Source organism: Equus quagga, chromosome 5 (assembly GCF_021613505.1).
Source record: "Equus quagga isolate Etosha38 chromosome 5, UCLA_HA_Equagga_1.0, whole genome shotgun sequence".
Taxonomy (NCBI): domain Eukaryota; kingdom Metazoa; phylum Chordata; class Mammalia; order Perissodactyla; family Equidae; genus Equus; species Equus quagga.
Genome location: NC_060271.1, coordinates 132,407,059 through 132,434,263, shown reverse-complemented (window position 1 = coordinate 132,434,263; position 27,205 = coordinate 132,407,059). Strand labels below are relative to the sequence as shown.

The window sequence follows — 27,205 nt, the reverse complement described above, 5'->3', positions numbered from 1 at the left end:
CTCTCACTGACTTCCTTTCAACCATACTGATCTTCTCTAACATGCCAAACTCATTTCCACCTCACGGTCAAAGCCCTCTCACCCCCACCCCTGGAATGCACAAAATACAGATACTGCACCATTCACATCTGAACTCAAACACCACATCTTCAAAAGCTTTGCAGACCTCACAAGCTAAAGTAGCATCCCCAGGCGTCTTTTTTTTTTTTATCATACATCTCATTTTACTGACCTTACAGTACTTATCACTACCTAAAATTATCTTATAAATTTGTTTACTTATCATATTTGTAATAAAATCCATTTAATTCATTCACTCATTCATTGCTGCTATGACTATCAGAAGCATTAGCCCAAATAAGAATAGTGACCTTTTCCTAATTTAACTTGAAAGCATTCATATCCAGGAGCCTAGGTGCTACTGGGTAAAAAGCACCCGCCCTGAAAAAGAAAAACAAAAAAAGCCAATTTAACTGGCCCATTAATTTTACAAAGCTTCAAATTATGCAAACAACTGACTGTTCCTCTGGGCTGCCTCATTATCATCAGATTTCAGATCACTACGATATCATCTTACAAATATGTGGATTTGATTTTGAAATTATACTGCCTCTTACCAAAAACAGAACACTTTTCAATAAGGATCATGCCAATATAAAAATATTAACTTTTAATGATTAGCTTGGGCTCTGAGACACCTTGCCTTAGGAATACTTAGCCATTAAGCACATATACAATACATCATCCAAATGAGCCAATGGAAGAATTTTTAATTTCTCACTTTTTTTTTAAGAACTTTTAAAGGTTTCAGACACTGACTCCACTCCCAAACTCCTAACAAGAGCTTCCACTGCGGGGCTGGGGAGAAGCCACAGTGGAAGACCATCTGAACCTCCCAGATTATCAAATATTTACGCTACCTCTGAGGTGAATGTTAAGTAGCCCCAACAGCTGATAAAGTCACCATAATGAAGTAATCAAAGGCAGCAATTACGAATCACAGAAAAGTAACTCAGTTTTGAGGCACGTCACAAAGTAAATATTACTAATGAAAGCTAAAACAGTCAAGTTTGTGAACAATTTACTTTAATAAGGTTATCCCCAAAACGTTACTCTTGCCCTCACATTTCTAAGAAAAAAGCAGTAGAGATGCGACTAGTGTGCTGGGAACTCCACGTAACACTGTGTACAGAAATGGGGATGTGTCTCATAAGAACGTCACAGCAGGCTGACAACTGCAGATCTGAAGTCAGCAGCTCATTATTAACTAATAAACCATAAATACAAATCCTTGGTCCAGCCTTGACCAAGTAATCTCTGGCATTTATGATCTCTCTCTGCCATAGTTTCTTAACAGGAAAATAAGAATAAAATCTGTATTGGTAGATTATGAAATGTACAAAGAAAAGCAAAACCAAACAAATATTACACACACTTCTGATCCTTTACTGACATGGTCCGCCTATCTGGCCAGCTCGACCGAGGTGGGGCAGGTTCAGACCCTGGTAGGAGAGCTCCACTTATATAGCAGGTGCCTAGGACAGTCAAATACACAGCACAGAAAGCAGAATCGTGGTTACCAGGGACTGAGGGAAGGGGGAAATAGAGAGCTGTTATTTAATGGGTCTACAGTTCCCTAAAAATCAGTAAGAAAAAGACAAACTACTCTCAATTTAAAAATAGGCAAAAGACAGGAATAAGCACTTCACAGAAGAGGAAATACAAATGGCCAGAAACTATATGAAAACACACTAACCTTACTGTTTTCAGGGAAAATGAAAATGAAAATCACAAAATATCTTTTCATACCCAAAAGATTGGCCACAATTTATCAACCTGATAACAGGGCTACGTGCTCATGAGGATGTGGAACAAGAGAATTCTAATATACTGTTGGTGCAAGTGTATAACCACTTTCAAAAACAGTTTGGCATTATTTAGTAAAGGCAAAGATACAATCCCCATGACCATTAATTCCACCCCTAGGCAGACAAACCTTAAAGAAATTCTTGCATGTGTAACAAGGAGATGTGAACAAGAATGTTCAGCGTAGCACTGCTCATACAGTAAAAAACTGGAAACCACCCAAATGGCCTTGGACAGGAGAATACAAGTAAGTTACAGTATATTCACACCAGACAAGGGTGACAATGAAAAAACTGCAGCTACAGCTACCAATACAAATATATCTGGCAAACATAATATTGACTGAAAAAGCAAGACTCAGAAGAAAACATACAATATGAATAATTTACATAAAGGTCAAAAGTCAAAACGGAAAAACTAAACATGATGTTGTTTAAAGATACACACGTTTGTGCTTAACACTATGAAGAAAAGCAAGGAAATGATGAACATTCCTGGATTCGGGCATCCCTCCTCTCTTGGATGATCTCGAAGGGGACACCTAGGGAGCCTGAAGAGCTTGTCCTGAAGCTGGGAGTACGGGTGAGGCTTTCCTCATCCTCTCAGAGCACACAGTGGTTGTACACAGTCTCCTGCAAATATGATTTCTAAAATCAACTCCCCAGAAAAGGGAGAATGGATGAGTACAAAAGGCTCTAAAAATAAGTGAAGAACTTTGGAGGAGGGAAGGGAAAAGGAAAGAGCTAAAAATTTCCCGATATTACTAACTTATTCTGTTTTCTAACAATAAGGGACGAACTTCTGTATAGCAACTTAACGTCAAGAGTAGCATTGGTCAAATGTAACGTAATTTTACGTGTAATTGCCAAATAGCCTTTAAATTTCCTATTATGGTTCCAAATAATATAAATGCTTCAGCCTCCCTATCTTCATTATCACAAGGAGAAGAATCAAGACGGGAAAGCCAGTCACCCCCACTGGTCACAGCAGAGGGATCAGAGTGTGAGCAGGAGGAAGCAGGAAGAGGCGCCAAGAGCCGGCATTCCCCTTGCAAAAAGACGAAAGCCGGCAGCTACATCAAAACACAGCTTGTTCAGAGGCCTCCCACTCCTTACTGGCTTCCCTCTAAGGAAGATAAAATGTGATACACTGGTACACTGGCTGTCTTTGAGGCCCCAAAAATATATGTACACAGTTCCTCAGGGAAAAACACTAAAACTTCCAATTTCTTTTCCTGATTGCTATAAGACATCCAAATCAAATTCTGAATTCTCCACTGCTCAACCGGCTGTATTACCTGGGACCTGAAGTCAGATACAGAAAGCCACTGATGCAGACAGAGCAATCACCTATGTTTTCTTCTTCTTTTTATTTGCAATGCTCTCAGAAAGGACATATTTCTTTGATTTTAATTTTTTTCATCAATCTGATCAAATTACCACAGGCTCTTTATTCTAGCAAACCCAATTTGTAGTCTGAAAGCACAATGGAATTCTTTAACTGAATCATGAGCCCTGCCCTATATCCTGAACTCCAGACTCACAATGCTCTACTCAACATTTCTACTTCAAAGTCTAACAGGCATCTCAAACTGTTAACACAGCCAACAGAAAATCTTTCATATCCATCCCTTCCCATACTCCAAAAGCCACATCTCTTCTCGTTTCCCCCATCATTTGCCCAGTTGCTTAGGCCAAAAACCCAGGAGCAGGCATCACCCCTGACTCTTCTCTCTCTCACACCCACACTCAGCCATCAGTAAGTCCCGTCAGCTCCACCTTCAAGCATACCCCAGGTGTGGCTCACCACCCCACTGTCACCACCACACTCCCGTGCTCTCACGGGCTCTACTCTCATCCTCCACACACTACCAAGATCTTCTTAAAAGTAAATCAGGTTAGCTAATTCCTGGTTCAGCACATCTGGGGCTAGCCCCATGTCTGAGCTGCTCAGAATGACTTCTTCCAGTGAGTACATGTGGAAAGCAGGGGTAAAGAAGAGAAACTTCCGTGAAGAACCCTAACAAACACCGCCTCAGCCAGGCGATCAGGATCAACATCAACAGTGATATGACGTCAAGTTGAAAGGACATACCCTCGATATGATGTGAAGAAAACGACACAGCACCTCTGTGGTCTTCCTCCCAAACACCCATAAGCCCAGACTAAACTAATCATGAGAAAAAGATCAGACAAATCCCACTTGAGGAGCATTCTACAAAATCCCTGACAAGTATTCCTAGCAGCTGTCATCACCAAAAACAAAGAAAGTCTGAGAAACTGTCAGAGTCTAGAGGAACCTAAGGAAACATGATGACTAAACATAATGTGGGAAAATCCTGCATAGGATCCTAGATCACAAAAAGGACCTTGTTATGGACTGCATATGTGCATCCCTAACAAATATTAGCGAAATGGACTGAATATTTGTATCCCTAAAATCTGTAACACTGAGGGCCTAACCCCCAATATGATGCAATTCAGAGACGGAGCCTTTGGGTGGTGACTATGTTTAGATGAGGGCATGAGGGTGGGGCCCTCGTGACGGGATTAGCACCCTTCTAAGAAGAGAGGTGAGAGAGCTCTCTCTCTCTCTTCCCCCCAAATACACACATACACACACACATACACACACAAGGAAAGGTCACGTGAACACACAGCAAAAAGGCAGCCATCTGCAAGCCAGGAAGAGAGATCTTACCAGAACCTGACCATGCTGGCACCCTAATCTCGGACTTCCAGCATCCAGAATCCTGAGAAATAAGTGTCTGTTGTTTATGCCATTCGGTCTATGGTATTTTATTATGGCAGCTCAAGATAAATTAATACGGACCTTAAGTAAAAACTAAGAAAATCCAAGTAAAGTATGGAGTTCAGTTAATAATAATGTATCAATATTGGTCCCCTAGTTGTGATAAAGGACCACACTAACATAACATGTTAACAACAGGAAAAAGTGGACGGGGGTTATTTGGGAGCTTTCTGTACCATCCTCACAACTCTGTAAATTTAAAACTGTTCTAAAATAAAAAATTTATTTTAATAAATCCAATGGCTTCCTAGACTATTTAGATTACAACCGAATTCCTGCCAATATCTTTCAACTCACCACCTAACACTGTGCACCCTGCTCAATCTGGTCTAACAAGTTCACCTTCATGAGGGTTAGTTACTTGGGCTATGCATTACGTAAGTGTATATGCTTTGTCAAAACTGATCAAACTGTACACTTCAGATCTGTGCATTTCACTGTATGTAAGTTACACTTCAACAAACATTTTTAAAAACATACGATTATCAAAACAAGAAATTTGATGACATAAAAATTACCCTTGAACTTGGTGGCTTAAAACAACAACAACACATTTCTTTTGCTCTTGAATCTGCAATTTGAGCAGGGTTGCAGGGAGATCTCGTCCTTGCTCTGCTTGGCATAAACCTGGACTGAAATTATCTAAAGGCTCACTCACTCTGCCATCTGAGACCTTAGCTGGGGCTACAGGTTGAAACATCTACACACGACCTCTCTCTGTGCCCTGGGCTTCCTGACAACATGGTAGCTGGGTTCCAAGAACAAGCACTCTGAGAAAGAGAGAGACAGACACAGACACAGAGCCACACACACCGAGGGAACCCGTGTCCTTCTAATGACCTAACCCCAGAAGTCACATAGCATCACTTCCACTGTACTCTGTTAGTTGGAGCAATCAAAAATCTGTCCAGGTTCAAAGGGAAGGGAAATAAATTCCACCTCTTGACAGGGAGTGACAAATCCTGGAAATCCTGCTGTGACTGTCTTTGGAAAATAAAATCTACCACAGGTTAGAATATAAAGTTGAGAGAAGTCTCCAAAAGACATGAGTAGCAAGAAAGAATATATAGAGACAGAATTCATCCAAGACGCCAATATCTAACAAATAAGAGTTACAGAAAGAAAACAACCATAACAAACAAAAGAGAGGGAAGAAGTTATCTAAGCTAAAGAACATGAGTCTTCAAATTGAAAGAACTTAACCAAGCATCCACATAGACACAATGTGAAATTTAAGATCATCAAGGAAAACAGAAGATCTTACCAATTTTCAGGAAAGAAAATCAGGTCAACTACATGGTTAAGAGAACTAAACTAGCGCCAGACTCCTCATAAGCAACACTATATGCTGACAAATAAGAGCCCAACGCCTTACAAGTTAGAAGGGAAAGTTATTTTCGACCTAAATTTCTATGAAGATATTTTCAAATGCATAAACACTCAGAAAGCTCACATTCCATGTACTCTTTCTTAGGAAGTTCCTTGGAGGTATGGTTCAGCAAAATAAAAGTCTACACTAAGAAAGATGGCACAGGATTCAAAAATCAATGAATTTGGCTCATATATGCAGTAAAAAGAAGCTGCAGAGTGACAACTGCACAGTAGGCTGATAGAGCAATCAATTCAGACTGGAGACAGAAAGTGAAAGGCTCCACAAGACAATTATCCAAGGAGAGAAAAATAAACTCTCCAAGTGGAGATGTCATCCCCAAGGATTTGGATTCCAATTTTTTTTTTTTTTAAGATTGGTGCCTGAGCTGACATCTCCTGCCAATCTTTTTTTTTTTTTCCTTCTTCTTCTCCCCAAAGCCCCCAGTACATAGCTGTATATTCTAGTTGTAGGTCCTTCTGCGTGTGCTGTGTGGGACGCCGCCTCAGCATGGCCTGATGAGTGGTGCTAGATCCATGTCCAGGATCCAAACCAGTGAAACCCTGGGCCACAGGAGCAGAGTGTGCAAACCTAATCTCTCAGCCACGGGGCCAGCCCCTGGATTTCAAATTTAAGTCAGCAATATACTTTCCAAATTTCCAAAATAGGCAAATATCTTTAATTTTAATAATTAAAAAATTGTATATAAAGGAAATTTTAAAATAGCAAATTTAAAGGACACAAAACTATTTAGAAAAATGGTTTTAAAATTTGACTATTTCTCTGAAACTAAGTGTTTGGAAGTTTTTCTCCTCCTAAAAGAGAAACAACGACCATTAAAATCTTATGCTCCCCAGCACACAAAAGAAATAAGTTTCTATTTAACTGCCAACGAAAACTATCAGTTTTTAAGGGTTCCATTCTGTGACCTAGAAGAAGTAATTTACAAAACAAACTCATAATTCTAAAAAAGTGAGATTTTATTACCTCCTAACTGGTAAATCCACAAAAAAAACAAAAAAACCCTTCCGTTATATACTCTCACTCATTTTAGAAGCAACCACCTATCAAAAGCACTTATTTGTCCACGTGCACATCACAGTGAGAGCCACAGAACACAAGTGTCACCAGATCCGAGTTCCAGTCCAAGCCCTGCCGCTCACCAGCTGGGAGGACCTGGAGCACACGAATAGCGGCGCCACCACCGTCCACCCGTAACAAGAGCTTTGCGGCGCTATTGAGAGGAGCAATGGAGTAACGTAAGACAGGACAAGGGACCTGCTAGAGCCCAGCACAGCCCGACTCACGCAACGGAAGCTATTTCACACAATCTGCCCCTTCCTTTCCAAAAGATGATACACAGTAACTGCCATTTGCTGAGCAGCTACCATGTCTCCATAAACCAAACAATGCTCTCAATAACCTGGGAAAATAGTTACGTTATCCCCATTTTAAAAATGAGGAAATGGGAGCTCAGGAAACTCAAGTAATTTGCCAGAGTCACAGGGCAGGGGAGCCAGAAGTGAAGCTGAGACCTAAACCAAAGATCACACTCAGTCTACTCTCCCTCAATTTAGATGTGACTAATTTACAACAGTTTGGGGAGCGAATCATGAAAAATATTAATATTTTCCATTTACAAGTGCTATTTCTGGAATATGAGATTGAAACCGTCTAGCGTGTCCTGGGCCTTGTGCAGGCGGTGTGATCCAGGGACGCCGCCGAGGGGCCACGGGCTCCAGGGAAACCTCCCTCCACGGGGGAGCAAGGGGACCTCTGGGACGGCGTCCACCCCTCCCACAGGGCCACAAGACACTGCACTCGTCCAGACTTTGAGACCACACCTGAACTTGGGTGTTTGCCAAATGACATTTTAATTTGCAAGTGAAATCATGACTGGAAAAGACCAGGGAAGCCCCGGGACAAAGAAAGAGAAAGGCTGTCTCCGTCAGAATTAAAATAAGTAATATTCTCCATACTGGAGGGGGAGTGCTGGCCTGACTACAGCTTTCACCCTTGTCACCACGTGCAGTCAGGAGAATACGTGACAACGCCGTCAGACCATGGAAACTGATCAAATCAGAGCAAGACTGAGGACCACAGGAGCTCAGACTCAAGGATGCCTAACAGAGAAGACCGACAGGATTCGCTAACGACTGTCTGTTAAGGATGCGCTGTGGCCTGGGACCTACAATCTTCTTAAATTTTGTGAATATATATTATATACACTTTTCCATAAAATATTCACTTACTGGTCACATTAATGAGATACATCCGAAAAAGACTTCACTATATTTTTTTCAATGTTAATTTCTCAGTACTTTGTCTTTACTTTTTAATTAAAAAGCACATTCTAATATTAACATTTATAAATTATCCACTGCTCTGCAAGAGCCTAACTTCTTTATCACAACCTACTAAAGAGAAAAACACAGTCAAACCCAGATAGAATGAAATGCTCAGAGTGTGTGTTATTCTGTTTAGCTAGGTTCTCTGATTAAGCAGAAATTATTTTATCCACTACTGTGAAAACCCTTAAATATATACATATTAGTCCACTTTGCTTCCTTAGTGTTTACTTTTTCATATCTCCTCCTTGGTCTAAAAAGAATTTAAAGCCGATTCCTTTTTTCTGACTCCAAAACCCACATTCTTTCCATATGCCATTCTTCTCAAACAAATACCTATTCACTGACTGCTACGAGCCAACACTGGCTAGTCTAGCACTGGAGGGTCCAGAGATAATGAACAGTTCCTTCTTCCAAGAGCTTACAATCCAGTCTGGTGAGTAAATAGAAAAAACAAACCTATTATAGCCTGTGATGGTAACTGCTACAAGCAATGACAGACACAGGTGTTACAGCAATAACAGCTAATGGCCATGCAGCACTCACCACGTCCCAAAGCCTTGACAGAGAAAACACCCTACGAAAGTCCTCACCGCAATAAGTCCTACCTGTTAGGGGGACCCGTGCCCTTGCCTTGGGCCTCGCATTTCTTCCAGGATAATGCTCCCGTCCTCCCCCTCGACCCACCAAAGGAGCAACTTCACTAAAGCTTCTGGGCTTGCTTAAGACCTGCCAGCCTACTGCCAGCTTCACGACATGGGGAGTTTAGCAGGGAAGCTGTGTCCTTCTGGGGGAACCTGCAGACACCCAGCTCTGCCTGTGCTGGGTGGGCCAAATTTAGTCAGGAGTAAAGGACCAGGAACTCCGTGTGGCAGCACATCTAAGTCACATCCTGCAATCCAGCTTTCATCAGTAAGGCTGACAATTCGATCCATGTCTGACTCTTCAATTTGGCGAGGGAGAGTTATCAATTACTAGAACCCTAAAACTCCAACATTCCCATCTTCTCTATTTTACACATGAGGGCACTGAGGCTTCCACAGCTTAGAGAGGCTAAGTGACTAGTTCCAGGATTCCTACCCAAAAAGCAGCACTATCACCATTTGAAACCACTGCCTCCCAAAAAGAGAAAAATAAGTTCCCAAACTGATAAAGCATTAATCTTAAGTTAAAATTCCAAAACGAGGGGCTGGCCCTGTGGCCTCCACTTGGGCGGCCCAGGTTCAGTTCCCAAGCACAGAACCACACCACTGGTTGGCGGCCTTACTGTGGTGGCAGCCCATATACAAAAGAGAGGAAGACTGGCACAGATGTTAACTCAAGGTGAATCTTCCTCAACAAAAAGGAAAAGAAAAATTCCAAAAGGGAACTAGAAGTTAATGCCAAAACAGGTCATTTGTTCTCTCATTTGCTGCTGATAAATCATATTCAGTTAGCTTTAAGAAACGAGACCTAGGGGCCGGCCCCGTGGCCGAGTGGTCACGTTCGTGCGCTCCGCTTCGGCGGCCCAAGGTTTTGCCGGTTCGAATCCTGGGTGCAGACATGGCACCGCTCATCAAGCCATGGGGAGGCGGCGTCCCATATGCCACAACTAAAAATACACAACTATGTACCGGGAAGCTTTGGGGAGAAAAAGGAAAAATAAAATCTTAAAAAAAAAAGAAAAGAAACGAAACCTAAAAACGTATATAATCATCAAGTTCACAGTTCATTAATAGATATTTACTGAGCACTGTTCCAGGCACTAGATCTTAGTCAGTGAAACAAACAAAGTCCTTGCTCTCATGGAGAATACTTAGTGAGAGAAACAGACAATAAACAAATGAATAGATAATGTCAAATGTATAAATTAACGTAAAGTCAATGTTTTTAAATAACAGACAGAAAGAGTCAAATGACAGGAGGCTCTCTCCTCAGATGCCGAGGTCACAGCAGGCCTCCTTTAGAAGGCCTTGAGCAGCGTCACATGAAGTGAGGGAGTGAGCCACAAGTGCAAAGGCCCTGAGGTGGACCGTGCTTAAAATACTCAAGGAACTGTGAGGAGGCCAGTGCACACGACACAGAAAAGACAAGAAATTGCAGGAAGTGAGGTTAAAGAGGGTGGCAGGGCCAAAGCAGGGTGGGACTACGGTTCCATGCTAAGTGAGAAGAGAACTCCCAGACGGCTCTGAGCTGGGAAGGGACATATGATTTGCACTAAATGTCCATCTTCTCTCTCTGTAATATACTTCCTGAAGTAAGATGACAAGTTTTAAGTAATTTTTTTGGGATTCTAATGGTTTATAACATTGTGTGATTTCGAGCGTACATTATTGTTTATCCATTCGTGAATACACTTCATCATGCTTATGACAATTTCCTGTTTCTTCTTCACCTACAGGCAGAGAAATCAAGGAAGCATGGGGTTTTCCCTATTATTCTCAGAAACATGAGGTAAGCTGTGCTAAAAGGAGGAGGAAGGAAAAATGGGCGTGTCTGCTCAATTAACCATGACCCCTTGCTAGCAGTGGCTTAGGGCGACCTTTGGTTATAAGGCAGGCAGATAGCACCAAGAGGGTGTGCAGGGAGCAGACACTCAGCCTCCAGCATCCCTAACAGTACCATCCCACCCACGAGTGGTGTGGATCCTTACCATGTTCGGTCTAACTCCCTCAGACAAGAGAGCACATCCCCTGGCCGTGAGCTGACACTCACCTGAGCTGGGGAGTTCTGGTGACTTTCCTACACACAAACACTGAGGAAGAACAAGAAAAGGTAACTTCTAAAGGTGTAGGTATGAAGAAACAGAAGAAGTGAAAACATAATTTAAAATATCAAAGGAGAACATAAACTGTAATAAGAGAAAAAGGAAAGTTCTAATAATTGTTTAAAAAACACTGATTTTGCATATTTTTCAGACTCTAAAGGTCTGTTTTCCTAAGGAAAGATTCGCCCTGAGCTAACATCTGTGGCCAATCTCTCTCTCTCTCTCTCAACCTCCCTCCCTCCCCAAAGTGCCAGTACACAGTTGTATATTCTAGCTGTAGGTCCTTCTAGTTCTATGTGAGGCGCAGCCACAGCATGGCTACTGAGAGATGGGTTGTGTGGTTCCACGACAGGGAATTGAACCCAAGAACCAAAGCAGAGCGTGCACAACTTTAACCACTAGGCCATCAAGGCTGGCTCCCTATCATCATTTCTGATCAGCGAAAAACATACAAACAATGCATGTCATTTATGTTTATTGTTCACATATGAATATTAACTCGCAAATATATACAGACAAGCATTCTATATTTAACTTGGAGTGAAATCACCTTATATGATTTATATATCAACAGTCTATCAGTTAAAATGTAAATACATGTTTGTTATTATAAGAGTAAAATGCTGTTATAACTGATGAGCAGGAAAACTATTAATAGGAAAACAGATGAGTTAACATGAGTATTGAAAAAAGTTCATTTATATGACAACACTAGGAAGAACACTGTATATACTATGAGCCAAATGTTTATAAATCTTTTAAAAAGTCAGCAAGAGATAAGGTTATTTTATAATTCTATTACTTGGAAAATTATTTAGTGTACTAACATAAGACAGAATAACCTTTAAGAACAGTATTCGATCGTTAGTTATTTAGTTCTGTTTAAGTCATGAAAAATGACTTTTTTAAATGAAAAAGCTCTATTTGGGAATTCTACACATCTTGTGTGAATGAATTAAAAGCAGAATAATTAGCTCTGCCATCTCAATTGCACAAGAAGAAAAAATCCTAACCGCGCACACAGTAATATCCATAATGAGTCACACAAACATAATAAAAACATATAAGGAATAAGGAAAAAAAAGGAAAGAGTTAAAGAGAACTGGTGTATCCAAAACACGTTTTGTTCTCATTAATTAAACCTGAAATGAACAGTTTTCATAAGAATGTCTTAAGAAGAGAATTCCTATTGTTAGACTCTACAGAGAGAAATAAATGTTTGCAGAAATAATTAGAGGACAGTGTCGATGAATTTTCAGGAGTTGAAGACAAAGAAATTTTTGACGTTCACCTGAATTATAATCAGTTTTAACTTAATGTTGATTTTAGCACTTAGCCATTAGACATCTGATCAAAAATGTCATTTCACAGACCCCTATTTAAGTGCAATCTTAGATAATACACTTCCAGTATTTCATCCATGTTCTTCAGTTGTGCTCTTTTTTTCATACCTTAACACATCATCAGCCAGCTGAGAAGAGAGTCCACTGAGTCTAGGAAGTGGTATTTGGGGCATGCCTAGGGGTTTCTATCACTGTCTCAACCGTATTATTTATAAGAACATGCTTAGTACTAAATCAGTAATTTTATTTTTATTTTTAATTATATTAGTAAATAGAGACAAAAAGCAATAAATCTTCAAACAAGTGTGCCAGCACTGCAATACTCTAAAGAGAGCAACAATCAAACTGAGCTTTCAGATGCGGGGCTCGCCATCCTCAGAGAGCTAGGAATGCTCACACATAAGCCCAGGAATCCCATATTAGAAGATTTAAGGGTATTGATACCTAATTTATTAAAGTGCAGTTGTTCGTAAGCCAACCATGTGAAAAAAGAACAGAATGTCTCCAACGACCTAAAAGGTGACCATGAAGAAGTGAGCTTAATCGGATCGCTTCTGGACTATTCCAAAGAGTTTGTGAGCCCCAAGCTTACAGACTCTCTAACTACAGCTATCCAGAAATGGACTGGCCACCCTAATAAAGGGAGCAAGCTCTCCATCTCAAAAGTGTTCAAGCAGAAGCCAGATGACCATCCACCAGAGATTTCCCAGAGAAGATTTTATTTCACGAGAGCAGTTCACACCCAAGGCGCAGTAACAGTGATAGCTAACATTTAGAGAGCGCTTACTCTGCACTAGGCTCTGTGATACTGATAAACCAAGGCTCAAGCGACCGACATAGCTGAGACACTAAGTGGCAGAACCACAATTTAAGGCAAGCTGACTCCTAAACATGAAACTGGGTTGATTGTTAATCAGCTGGATGATCACGCCCTGCCCATCTACCCTCTAACCGTTGCAATACCAGGCCTCCCCTTTACAAAGCCCAGCCATCAATCAACATTTACTGAAGGAGTGAGCCTGCCCCTCCTTTCCTTTGCAAACATTGTTTCCTCAACTACAAGTTGCGCTTCTGTTCTGGGATGCCAAGAAAATGTAGCCTTCAAGATTTTAGCTCAGAAGTTACCTTGCCCTGAGCATTCCAACCCGGAGTTAACAGTTGTTTTTCCCAAGATGATTCCAGAATGTGGTGCAGCCTGCCCTGCTCTCCCACCATAAAAGAACCGTAGCTGGGCATGGCTGCCCAGATAAGCGACATTTACTAGCCCCCACCCATCTCCTTGCTGTGACCTGTGGCCATGTGACAAAGCTCTAACAAAAGGCATGTGAGTCAAAGTGCTATCTATGTATGTGCTACTTCTAGCCAACAAATGCGACCGTAAGGGTTCTTTCCCCTTCTTTTCTGCTGGATGACTGGACCCCTCCAAGTTCTCACAGTACGGCCGCAGACCAGCAGCAGTAAGGTCACTCGTGAACCTCTTACACCTGAGAATGATCGGGTCCCAACCAGACCTACTGAGTCAGAAACCCCAGGTGCAGGGCCCTCTGAGTTTCAACAAGTGCTGCAGGGGACTCCCACGCAACCTCAAGCTCAAGGACCACCGCCCTAAGCAAACTAGCCTCAACCAGGCTGATAACAAGGCCCCAGGAACCAGGGAAATGTGCTGGAAGGAACACAAGCCTCTGGATGACCAGGCAGAGCAGAACTATCCACCAATCTGGGCCATTTACATCAAAACTGTTATGTGAAAGCAATAACCCTCTATTATCTTCACGTCACTGTCTCATGTTTGGGACGCTTGTTGCAGCAGCCTCATCCAAACCAATTCCAACATCTCTCTCTCCTGACACTCATTCACAGGCTGTAAATATTTGTCAGTCTTTCTATTCCCAGTAGACTAGAAGCTCAGAGCCCCAACCAGCTCTTACTCATCTCTGCATCTCTCCAGGACCTAAGAAAACCCCTGGCCTGTACTACGCACTCAATAAACGACGACATCTACTTATCCCCTTCTATCTTTACACCAAAATGATAAATTCTAACATCTAAAGTGACACCAATAACCCAGTAACTTTCCTTTTATAAAAATCTTCTAAAAGCACCAACATTCACTACAGACTAAAACTTTCCAATTCTGCAATGATTCTCAAACGATGCCAATTTGTCCAAGGTTTGCCTTCTACACTATTGCTACCCAGTCCAGTCCATTCCCAGTTTCAGAGAAGGGTCTTGATTTTGATCACAGTCCATCTTCCCTGCTGTATTAACATACAGTAACACACAAAACAGTTGGCTTCCCTCTTCTGTACTCGCCCTGCTGCACACTGTTTACTGTCCAACATACAGATGGCTAATCTACTTGCTAACCCACGTTACCGACTTGGCCAAGACACGATGATCTGTACTGCCCTTCTCCACCATTTTACAAGAGCTAAAACTCCAATATCATATATTTACCAAATCTGGAGTTGGCGCCAAAACAGGGAAAAGTCGTTTAGTATTTTCTTTATTTTCCAGAGGTTCCTGTTTCCAATAAATCACTACAAAAAGGAAAACAAGCCAAGAGCAGCCTTCTGGCACTATTCCAATCATTTTGTCTTTGCTGAAATGGTCCCAACATCCTTTTGTCTTTAATATTCCCAGCAGGACTGTTTAAAAATCTACTCAAGTGTTTCCTACCAAATGCCATATTCCTAACAAAGTTACTTTATAAATTACTCTATACTCCTATGTGGTAAAATTCTGAATTGATGCCAAAAACCTTCTTGGAACAGAATAGTTCTCCATAATTTATATCTCCTGTACCTTAAAAAAGAAACCTAACTCTTTAGAAATGAATCCTCCAATCCATATAGAAAATTCTAACAAATATACAGTTTGACAATACCCAAAATTCTACTCTTCAATTTTGATTACTTTATCAGAATTTTCATTCAAATCTAATGGAAAGCTGAAGCTCAATGTTGTGATGCCAAATATACCAAGATTTTCCTTTACTATGTGGCTTTAAAAGTATTTTCCAGGAACAGAAGGAGAAGACATGACTAGTCTCATGCTACAGGAAAGGTACAGGGACCACATTATAGCAGGATTATAATCTTAGACTAAGGACCCCTTAACTATCCCCAACGAAACCAAGTACTAGCTAAGGGGACCTCCACCCTGCCCTCTACCTTCATCCTCTTGGCTCTGTGCAGACACCAAAAATCTTCGTCACTTCTATTCTTGGTAAGCAGCTAACATGAACAGCTGCGCGAGTCCTAGCATTAGAAAAGGCATGCTCACACTCACAGTGCGGCACACTGTAGATCAAGCCTAAACTCCAAACCCTGAACAGTCATCACAAGATAAAACATTCCAGCCAAAATTCAATATACACTCTAAAAAAACTGAAAAACTGATAGGGGCTTATAAGGCACACAAGACCTTCCCGAGTATTACTTTATTCTCTACCAGCCACATATTTTTTTTTTCATACCCCACAAAACAGCCATAACAACTTAGACCAATTAATAATTATAATACTGGATCTACAAAAAGAATAAATGATGGTGTGAAGTTCCAACCTTTCCACTTTAACGGGATTGTACCTGTCAAGATTATCTCCAAGATGTGATGCACTCCAAATGAAAAGAACTAGTAAGATAAAATTTAATTTGAAATTCTCTTGGCCAATCTAAGGATGAAATTACTAAGTGATGAAATATAAGAACTGCATCTTCAACGACTGCACGGCATGGTTCCCGAGCCTTCTGGAGCCCTGACTGCCCTGCTACGGTCACACTCTGGTCTGTCAATGTCCCTTTGAAGTCTCAGAACAAGACAGTGTACTTTCGATTGGACTGACCACCATCAACTACAACAGAAAGTGCTACCTACTTCCTGATGGCCAATAAGCTAAATGTGGCCCAGGTGTGTTGTTTGGGCTCAAAAGAAGAAAAGCAAATTTTAGTCAAAATTTTAAAAATCATATTTTTGCAAAAAGTCCAGAACTCCAGCTTCCCTTGAAAAATCAGCTTTGGTAACCATGAGCAAAAGCGAATGGGGGTTTTCCTTTCAGGCTGGGCCTGGGCTTTCCAGATGGCCATGCTGCCCACACCTCAGAAATGGCTGCACCTACATTTACACTCAGTTATGCTCCTTGGCTGGTAGCCTCCAGACGTTTGAATCTGGAATTGATGTTGGCATTAACTACACTGCTTAACCCATGACCTAGCCAGCTAAACACCACCTTATAATCAACAAAAACTCCCAGGGTTTATCCACAAAATGTAATGCTGGTCTCAGGCAACTCTCCTTCCAGACAATTCACTTCTAGAACTTCAGTGCAGATCTTTACATTCATCTTTGAAATTTAATATTGTTAAATTAGATGCACCCAATTCAATCACTATTCACTGAGCACCCAGGCGACGGCGGTTTTGAAACCAGCGGTTCCGCAGAAGGCAGGCCTCTCTCTCCATTCAGTTTTAACAAAGTGAGTTTCACCTGAACGTCTTTCATGTGTTACAGTTCTACCTATAATTCGGTTTCAAAAAGAAAATGAAAACATTCAGAATTTTTTTGTTTGTATGAGCAGGGAGCGATTTATTTTATTTTAAAATACATGTAACTGAGTAACTTAAATATATATAAAATTATTTATTATCTACAACTCTGACCTTCCACAATCACCTAGTTTGGCACAGAAAACCTCTAAAAACTAAAAAAGTTTCTATGGAATTATGGGTTAAAACAGAAAGTATGCTACATTTCTGTCCGATTGCCAGACAGGAGCCAGGCGAGCTGGTCAGCGGCCTGGGCCTGTATGGAAGAGTGAGATCCACCTGGCTGGCAGTCGGGGGAGGCCCCTGGCTTCCTCACTCCACCAGGACACTGGCCGCTGGGGAGGACCTGCTGATGACACCTGCAGCTGGCCCGAAGCCAGGCTTCCCCGGGACTGGCTTTTTGGGGGACGGGGGGACGGGGGATATCCCAAAGGAGCCCTTTTGGAGGGTCCCGCTAAAAGGTGAGAGGGGAGAGGGTCCGGCAGTAAAAGCAGCAGCCCTTTGTTCTTTCTGGATCCAGACAATTACGCACTCTGAAGGCTTCTTTTGTCTGAATCTCTCGATAATGATGCTGATAAAGCTTCTCTTTCCAATCGCCCGTTATCACCTGACACTGTAATCATCTAGCTGAGAACACTGACACCTCTCATAGTTACCATTATTTCCGTTTGAATAATCAGTCACATTCCCCCAAAATTCTTCAAGGCTTTGCACATCTCCTTTCAAGAAACCCTGTTGAAGAAACAAAGTCAGCCATAAAGGTTTGCGTGGCTTCCGTCTAACTCCCGGAGATCTGCTGTGCAGTCCGTGGTGGGCCTCGCGACACAGGCCCCAGACTCGCAGGGCTACGCCACTAGGAAGAGGCACAGAGTGACCAGCTGGAGGAGCTGCAGGCTCAGGGTGACCTGGACCCGATCTGGGGAGCTCAGCCAGCTGAGCTGCAAAGACCAGGAAGCACCTCATCCAGGGAAGGGTCACCATTGATTTCCCAGCCTCACAGACTGCCTTCCAGCCCGGGAGGGGTGAGTGCCAATGAAAGACAGTGAACAAGGGAAGTGCTCCCAGGAAGAGGACTCCTGAGAGCCGAGCACTCGCCCCGGGACCTCCACGCTGAGCTCAGCCCTGCCTCCTAGTAACTGTTGTTTTGAAGAAGTCTAGAAATCACTGCATGAGCCTGCAGCCACTTTCTTCTTTGTCTCCCGTGTGTCCAGCACACTGTCTGGCACACATTAGACACTCAAATAGTTGCAAAACGGGTCACTGAAAATGCACTGAAGGACTCTGAAGAACCTGAGGGACAGGCTTTCCTGTACAGTACTGTCCCCCACAACCCCTGGAGGAGCACCTCAGTTGTGAGTAACACCCAGCACCGGCTGTGCTTTCACTGTGTGCTCTGCCCTGCACGCGCACTAGCCCCTTAATGCCGCTCACACCCCATGAGGCGGGGCCCACCCTCTGCCCTATTCCAGAGACCAGGGAACTGAAGCTCACAAAAGATCAGCCAGTGCTAAGACTACACAGCTAATAAGCGGTGACCACCACTGGAGCCAGTCTATGCTCCTCCCCACACAAGTCCTGCTGGCTGCAAACACACTCTGTGCCAATGCTGGTCCCAAGCATCAGGGACACAAACATGAGTAAGAGAAGGCTTCTATTCTTAAGGAACTTATAGCTTGGCAGGGAGACCTGTAAAGTAAGCAAAAGAAGTAAGTGCTACAGGTGCTGTCAGAGCAGGTTCAAGCAGGAGAGGGGCACGAGGCAAGTGCTCGGGTGGCCCTTACAACAAGGATGGTCAAGTCACCGGGAACCAAAGGGGGATTCTCATACCACTACTTGCTAGAGTTGGAAGGATACTCACATTTGACAGGTAGCCAGTGGACGCGAGCAAAGACCCCAAAAATGCGCCAGTTAATTCCTTCCTAAGAAAGACAGATCTAGCTGACACTGGGTTTTTGCTTTGCAGAAGCGGGAGAGGCTGGTGGAATCCAGAGCTAAGGAGAGAGGTTGAGCAGGACAACTAGCTGGCTGGCTGCTCTCAGAGCTTCCCCCACGGTGCCTGCCTCCGCACAGAAAGGCTGCAGAGGTTAGGAGACGGCTCCTTGAAGGGGCTCCACCTGTACGCTGGCGGCCCCAGGCAGAAGCTTTCTACTTACTTCCAGTCTGTGTGTGTATTATACACACAATAGAGGCCCAAAAACGAGCGTCAAGTGACTGGATAGGATGGGAGAGATCTTAAAAAGCTTCATCAAGGAGCTGCAACTTAGGCCTCAGCTAAATATTGAAAAACATGGGTTTGCTGGGTCAAAAAAGTGTGGAGGGGATTTCAGGCAAAGGAGATAGCTTATTCAAAGGCATGGAGTAAAAGGAACTTTAAGCAACTGAGTATGCAAGTACTTTAAGCATCGGCAGACCGGGAGTTGATTCCAGCTCTACCACTTCTGTATGCACGGCTTTGGGCAACGTACTGCTCCTGTCTGGAGAGAGTCCGAGCGTGTGTGAGGGGTGGTCTGAATAACAAAAAAGGAGCTGGCAGCTTCTCCTTTAGGCCAGTGGTTCTCCGAGGCAAGCATGCAGTAAGAATCCAGTAGAGCAGGGCCTCTCACATTCAGGAAGGACCCCAAATTTAGACTTCTGACATTTTCTACACATGAGGTTATAAAGTCACCAGAGATACGACAGGATTGGAAGGAGACATATATATCATTCAACTAAAAACTTGTCCCACTTCAAGGCCATACTGCCTAGAGTGCACTATGGATTTTATTTTTTCCTAAATCTTGTGATTATACTGCCGATAGCAGAGTTACCCTGCATTATATTTTGAAGGTTACACATTAATTAGTTAAGTGCATATATTTAAAAAATACAATACAGGGGCTGGCCCCATGGACTAGTGGTTAAGTTTGGCGTGCTCCACTTCAGTGGCCCAGGTTCAGTTCCCACACATGAACCTACACGACTCATCAGTGGCCATGCTGTGGCAGTGACCCACATACAAAATAGAGGAAGACAGGCAACAGACGTTAGCTCAGGGAGAATCTTCCTCAGAAAAAAAAAAAAAAAAATTACATTTTTACTACCTTTTAACAATATGGAGAATCTTAAAAAACGTGGCCAGGTAGCTCTCTGCCTCTGATGGTGGTGGGAGATGGGGAGTTAGAAAGGGCTTGGTCAAAAATGCAGATCCCATAGCCCTCATTCAGTAGGTCTGAGTAGAAACTGGGAATATATATTTTTAACAACAATCCCAAGTGATTTTTGATGCGAGTGGCCTCAGAGCCACACTTGAAAAAGCACTGCAACAGGCAGCATGGAAACCGGGAAGAGTTTTAGGCAAGGATGCAACTGATTAGTACTGTATTGCTCAAAGTTTGGCACTGGACTTGGCTATTAGACACTGGTTGCGATGGTTGCAAGAGTGAATAGGAATCAGGAAAATGGAAATAGCAGGAATCAACTGTTCTTCCAAAATTTATGACTGAGAAGAAGAGAATGAGGATGTGCAGATAGGGGTCTGACAAAGGGTTTTTAATTGTATTCATCAGGTAGAGAAATGAGCAATACTGTAAAAGACATATTAGTAATCATAATGTTTTCGATAGTATTTAAATGTCCTCCAGACCCACTCTCCACTTTACTCTGTGCTCCCAAAGCACCAACTTGCCTCTGAAGGAGACACCAGCAGGAGACGGAGGATGCGTGGGGACGGAGGGATATTCATCTCCCCTCAATCCCCCTCCCAAGTTCACCGCTGGCTGGCTGGTCCCTCACCAGAGGCCCCAGCTCCTCCTGGCAGGCTGCTCCACAGCAACCCCTTGCGGCTCTGCCCTTCCTTCCCCTTGCCCCTCTAGGCCTAGTGGAGCTGGTACCGGGGGACTATACTACTCCTTGCTGACTTCCCTAAACTGCCAATATCTTAGTAAACAGTTCTTACAGTCTCCTTGGTTACCTAGTTCCGTCTGTTTCCTACCAGAACCCTCACTGATACATACAACACTGAGCAGAAGATAAACGCCAGAACAGTGCCAAATCCAAAATGCTTTTGTGGTTCAAATAAGAAAGCAGTCACGTCAGATGGGATTCAGGAAAAGACTGATATGCCAGGTGCACTGGATGCAGGCTGGGAAAAATGGTTAGGATTTCAACAAGCAAAGGAAGAAAGAGGAGCGCATGGTCAGCGGTAATCCAGATCTCGAGCATCCTGAGGCTGTCTTCGCACATCAGCTGTCCCTCCCCTTTCCACACCCTGCATATTGACCAAAGCAGGACTTCAGGCTTCACCCACGTCATTCATAAAGTCATTACATGACCACTCTTCTGAGGGTCGGGCTCACAGCCTGTTTTGTTTTAAAGAAGTCTTGCCAAGTTCTATCATGGTAGAATCCCACCTGTTAAACCGACTGCAGGCAAAAGCTGTGTGTGAGCTGTTTGAATAATTCCCTGGAAAGTCAGCGCTGATGAGCCACAGTTAACAGAGACGAGGGTTATTTGTACCTATCAAGGCAGTAACAACATAGGAAGCTCTCCTAAAGCAGGGGGACAAAGAACTCTTGAACAGTAAGGAAGCAGAAAAACCACCTCTGACTCCAAATTCAAAACTAGATTTTAATCCTAGTTTAATCACTGCTTGGGCTTATGACTGAACCTGAGCCTCGTATTTCCGTTCCTAAGCAGCAAGTCCTAAAGATTAAAAATGGAATACGTACGAACAGATGTTAACTTCTCAAAATAAAAATGTAAATTCAAAATATTTAATAATTTGTCGAGAGGAAAGGACTGTGTATCAAACATATACTAGAGCCAGGCACTTTCCACAGGTTAAGTGTTTTAATCTTCACAATAATCTACAAGTAGGTACTACTTCTCGTTATCTTTACAGATGAGGAAACTAGGGTTATAGAAAAATACAGTAACTTTCCAAACAGCACAAGGCTGGCAGAATCTGGTTCCAACTCCATCCGGCCACTCCCAAACCACACTGTGACCTCCTATCAACACAGGGAAACGGGACACGGGAAACTGACGTTAAAGCAACTTTCAAGACATGTGGTATTTTGCTTAGTTGCTTCGGATTCAACAGAGAGGCAGTTTCAACTCACACTTGAAAACTTCTTCAAAATTTATTAGTCCATTTTCCTCCCCCAAGTTTTTATGTATATTCCCTCCAAGTGAGTCCAAAAAGAATCTGGGACAGCTTCTTCAGTTCATGACAGAAACACAGAATCATGCAATTTTAAAACTAAGCACAACACACATTTTACACAGGAGGAAACTCATTTACGTAAAGTGACATATCCAAAATTAGTTAACTGACGGGGCCTAAAATACAGATTCAAGATTTCCAGTCCCATATGCCTTCCTTATTAAGAGGAATCTTCCACAGCAGATCGTCCCAGTATTTCAGGGTTCTTGAGACGAAGGCTGATGCTCATTATGGGTGTAAAAGCAGACAGGATAGACAAATGAGTTAAATATTTATGTCCTAAACCTAGAGCATTCAAATGCCAACTTTAAAAGAAAATCAACCTTTAATTTGTTTGTTTTATTGCCATTCTCCTCCTTCTCCTAAAAGTCATATTCTTAAAAAGGCTCAATACTGAGAACTTCACTTATTTCTTCATCTATAAAATGAGGCTCATCACAGGACCCAACTATAGGAGGATTAGGAAGTTAATGTTCCAAACTACTCTTTTCCCTAATATATTCGTTCCCTTCACCAGTTGTCTACGTAGCACTGGGAAATATACAGAAAAGGTCAATCAACAAACTGACTGAAAAGGAAACAGGACTTTATAAGCCTCGGTGCTTCTTTCTCTCTTTCCATACACACATGGTTTTTCCTATTCCACCATTACCATTAGCACTTCAGTGTTCGGGAATTTCTCTCTTCACCCTCTTCTCTAAAAATGTATCGGCAACTCGGATCTAAAACAATGATCTACCAAAATTATCTGCCCCATGTTAAGACTATAAATTAAAAGCAATCTTTTATTCAATTATATATATATACCTGAAGCTAAATACTTCAGCCCCTGAGTTTCATCCGACTCCATAAGGTGTTGTGGGGAGTCAATTAAATAATATAACGCATTTGAAAGAGATCTGTAAACTGTAAGGTGCCACCCATTAGAGTCATCGCCTGACTTTACAGGAGTAGCAACATGTAACAGGTCGGCCTCCTTCCCCACCCATCTTTTCTCCCTCCTCCAAACCTTTCGAAATACCTTGAGTCTCCCTCTGGCCCCTCTCCTCACCCAAAACGTTCAGCACATCATCCCTAAAACAATGACCCTGTCCCCAAACAGGACTGTTCAATGACTCTCCATAAGCCAGTCTCATCCCTAACTGGCCGTCTGCCAAGTATGCCTCCTGGATTATCATGTCACTAGAGAAATTTACTCCAGGTTCATAGTAATTACAGCATATCATGGGACATAAGGAAAGAAAACAGTTAAAAAAGAAAGGTGGGGGAGAGAAAGGAAGAGAGGGAGGGAGAGAGGGAGAAGAAGGCTGGAGAGCAAGCTCATCTAGTAACAGAGAGTTGCGTAAATGCACAGTAACAGAACATATGATATGTTGGGGTAAAAAACAAACACTCTAAAAATTAGGTTGATCTGGGACATGTAATTATTCTCTCATGTTTGGAACTCCTCACTTTGGGGTCTTTTAAAAATTTACCACATCAGCAACTAATAAAGAACACAATTGCGTTCCAGGACATGCGATGTCTTCTCAATGGCATGTCTGGCCCTTGTCTTTAGCGCAGCTCTCCCTGAGTCCAGATCCTCCTCAAAACCCACTCTCTATACATACCTTTAATGATAACCACACTAGAAACAAAGTCGCCTGGAATGCAAGGCCTAGAAAGGGGAAACATCAGTTGCTACACATTTCCTGGCTTAAAGCATCATTTAACCTCACTTGATACTAGATTTTACATTTTTATTTAAACTTAAGGACTATTGAACAAATACTACGGTTACCGCAAGGTCACTCTGGAATCCTCAGGAAAGATTAAACAACCCAGGAATTGAAGGCAAGATATTTTGTTCCTTTTCCTTGCCTGGTCTTACTGCAAAACATTTCCTCCTTTCTCTCCTACCTGACCCTGCAAGGTACATTCTTATATTCCATATATGCCAATAATTTGTCATTTCATAAATTCACTCGAGTAAAAAAGTTAAACTATTTTTCTGGGTCGTAAGGTCCTTTTCTTCTTCTGACATCAAATAACTGCTTTCATAATTTCCTAAATTTTCAAAACATTGTTAATTAGCACATACCAAATTAACATACTAACAAGTCATATTTTTACACTTTTCATTTCCTGATTTGTCTTTTTCCTGTTGAATCACACTATTTGATTACAACCAATTCTTACAGTTTCTCTCAACTTGGACAATTATTTACATGTTACAAAAAGTATTTTCTACATTGCTCAATTTTTAAATAATGGCTAAATGACTATTCATTCATCCAATTTTACAATATGAGTTTTTAGTTATTCCAAGAGCGTTATCAGCAAAAAAAAAAGTCAATTCTTCAGTGCTTCAAAGAAACGTTTATTATCACTATAAAAAGTTAAGGCTTGTGTGGTATTAATCCAATATTAAGACTTGCTTAGAGAAAACAACTCAAAATACAAATGACTATGCAAATTCTTAGTCCCAAGACAACAAAGGTTGTCCAAGGTCCCAAATCAATACCTATAGATATAAGGAAGGAAAGGCAAAATTTTAAGTCCTGTCACCTTCTCTCGATTCTCCTGCTTCTTTCAGCAGTGCTGAAAAGAACTTGCTCTGGATTGCTGAGATGTTTAAATGAGTTCATTAATATTAAACATCTTTTAAAAAGTTATACGCTTTACATAAATTAAAAGGTATTAACGTAGTAAAGAAAATATTTCATCACGGTAGGGAGAGAGAGAAACAGAGAATATACCTGTTTCCCTAAAATAAATGAAAAAGTATAGGCCCATCTCCCCTGCTCCTCATGAGCAAAAAAATGTTTAAACCTAACGTGCATTTGCTGATACACTGGTGGCAACCTACTTAGGTCAGGGGTGTAAACACGCAAAGGTCAGACACTGCACTTCCCTTTGGAAAACTGAGAATCCTCCACAGGGCTGAGAAGATGGAAAGCCCCAAGTTCTGAGTAGTTTATTAAGAAACAGAGAAGACTACTTTCTTAATACATGATTAATTTCACTGCTGGTACTTTATTAGCATGATACACATTGTAACTGTTGTTCAAGACTTGTGGGGGATAGGCATTTTACTATGATCCAAAAGCATGACTGAAATATAAGTAAGGAATTCAGATTTGAACAGAAGGTAGAATTTTTTTATTCGTTGGACATACTTTCATCTATTCTTTTTTTAAACAGTAAAGCACAAAGCAGTCAGTGTCATAATGTTAGACACAGGAGTCTTTCCATCTCGCTGCTATGAAACATAGTCTGGAGACAGAGGAATCCGTATTATAAATAAAATCCCTGATGACACCAAATGACAGCAACACTTTCAAGAGAAGGACAGTGAACCAGGATCCCCTGTAAAGCGCAAACACTTCTAGAGCAAGTATACTTCAAATAATTTTAAGCAAAATTTTCTAGCTTTGGGCTAGAGCTATTATCTACTCCCTAATCAACAACTTCCCTAAATGTCACTGACAAAATACTTCCAAACTTTCTTTTTTGAATAAAAATGGCACTGCTTTTCCCAACACAATATTGTTTATTTCTCAAGAATCCTTAGGCCTTTCATACAAACACAAATGGCCTCATTTAAACGCCACCGTTCCCTAAACGGTGTCAAATGCTTTATGAGGGGTGGGCCAGACGGTGGGTAGGGTGGGTTCTTCGATCTATAAGGCTGCAACTTTCTCAGCTAGAAATTCTGGCATTATTAACTCACTTTGACTTTTCTTCATAACCTCTGCCTTCCCGCAAACTGTTGCCTCTCTGTTGAATAAGCCACACTTCAACGGAAAGTGTCCCAAAGCGCAGGTCGCTGACCCTTAAGCTGGCCTCGTCCATGCCACACACGCCGTGTCAGCGCACTCTCCACCCAGGCACATCCATCCCACTTCCCCGTGGGGCGTTCAGCGCCACGCGCGCAGGGCACAGACACCCTAGCTCCCCCAAAGCACAGCCTTTCCACAATTTCCACAATGTCTACACCCATGCTCGCACGCCCTGGAAGCGACTTCGGGACTCCGGATTGCCGCCTGCCCGATGCACGCACGCCCCGGGTCGGGGCGCTGCCGTGGCGGGGAGCAGGGCCAAGCATGCACGCGCGCACGTCGATGCCCGGAGCCCCCCCGGGCTACACGGACAAGGGCCGGGCGGCGTGGGGGCGGGGTGGGGGCTGGGTGGGCACGCCCGGGAGGGGCGGCGGGCCCGAGGCAGCGGGCAGACAACAACAGGAGGGTCGCCCCCTCCCCAGCCCGCGCCCCGGCTCCCGGCTCCCGCGCGGATGGCACACGGCCGGGGAGGGGGCGGCGAGGGCGCGATGCCAGCAGGGCCGCCGCGGGTACCTGGTCGATGGGCAGCTGCACGGCGTTGCTGAGGGGCTGCAGCAGGGTGGAGCCCGTAGTGCTGGTAGTGGCCATGGCCGGCCTGGCGCTCCGCCCGCCGAGCTCCGGCCGCCCGCGCCACTCGCCCGCGCCTGTGCCGGCTACGCCGAGGATGGGGATGCAGCCGGCGCGCCTGCCCCCGGGCCGCCAGCGGTCGGAGCGGCGCGGGGCGGGGCCGGGGAGGGGCCGGGGGCGGTGACCGGCTCGGCCCTCCCCCTGCACCCCCGCGCCCCCGCGCCCCGCGTCCCCGACCGCCCTCGCGCCCGCGCCCCCGACCGCCCGCGCGCCCGCCCCGCCCCCTGGCTTCCAGCAGCTTCCAGCCGCCCCCTCCCCACCTCGCGCGCCCCCGCGCCAGACAGCCCCGCTGCCCAATCACGGCGCGGCGCCCCGACGCCCTCAGCCAATCAGAGGGCGCCGGCCGCGCCGCGCCCCGCCCCCACCCCAGGCCCGGTCGGAGGGGGCGAGAGGCGGCCGGGCTGTAGCTGGAGGGCGGCTCGGGAGCGGTGGTGCTGGTTACGGTCTTCCCCGTATTCCTCCTCCCCGAGGGTCGGGGTTCAGCCTTCCCTTCTCTGGCAGTGACGGTGGAGGGCAGAGCGGAA

General features: G+C 43.5%; 1 protein-coding gene across 1 annotated transcript in view; it reads right to left on the bottom strand.

Moving 5' to 3' along the window:
* Window positions 1-26,850, bottom strand: part of MBOAT2 (membrane bound O-acyltransferase domain containing 2) — a 126,889-nt gene extending 100,039 nt beyond the window's left edge. Inside the window, exon 1 of the mRNA XM_046663523.1 lies at window positions 26,568-26,850. Within this exon, the coding sequence (XP_046519479.1) occupies window positions 26,568-26,642 (75 nt within the window). The 5' untranslated portion in view covers window positions 26,643-26,850. The remainder of the gene's footprint in view (window positions 1-26,567) is intronic.
* Window positions 26,851-27,205: the final 355 nt, after the last annotated feature.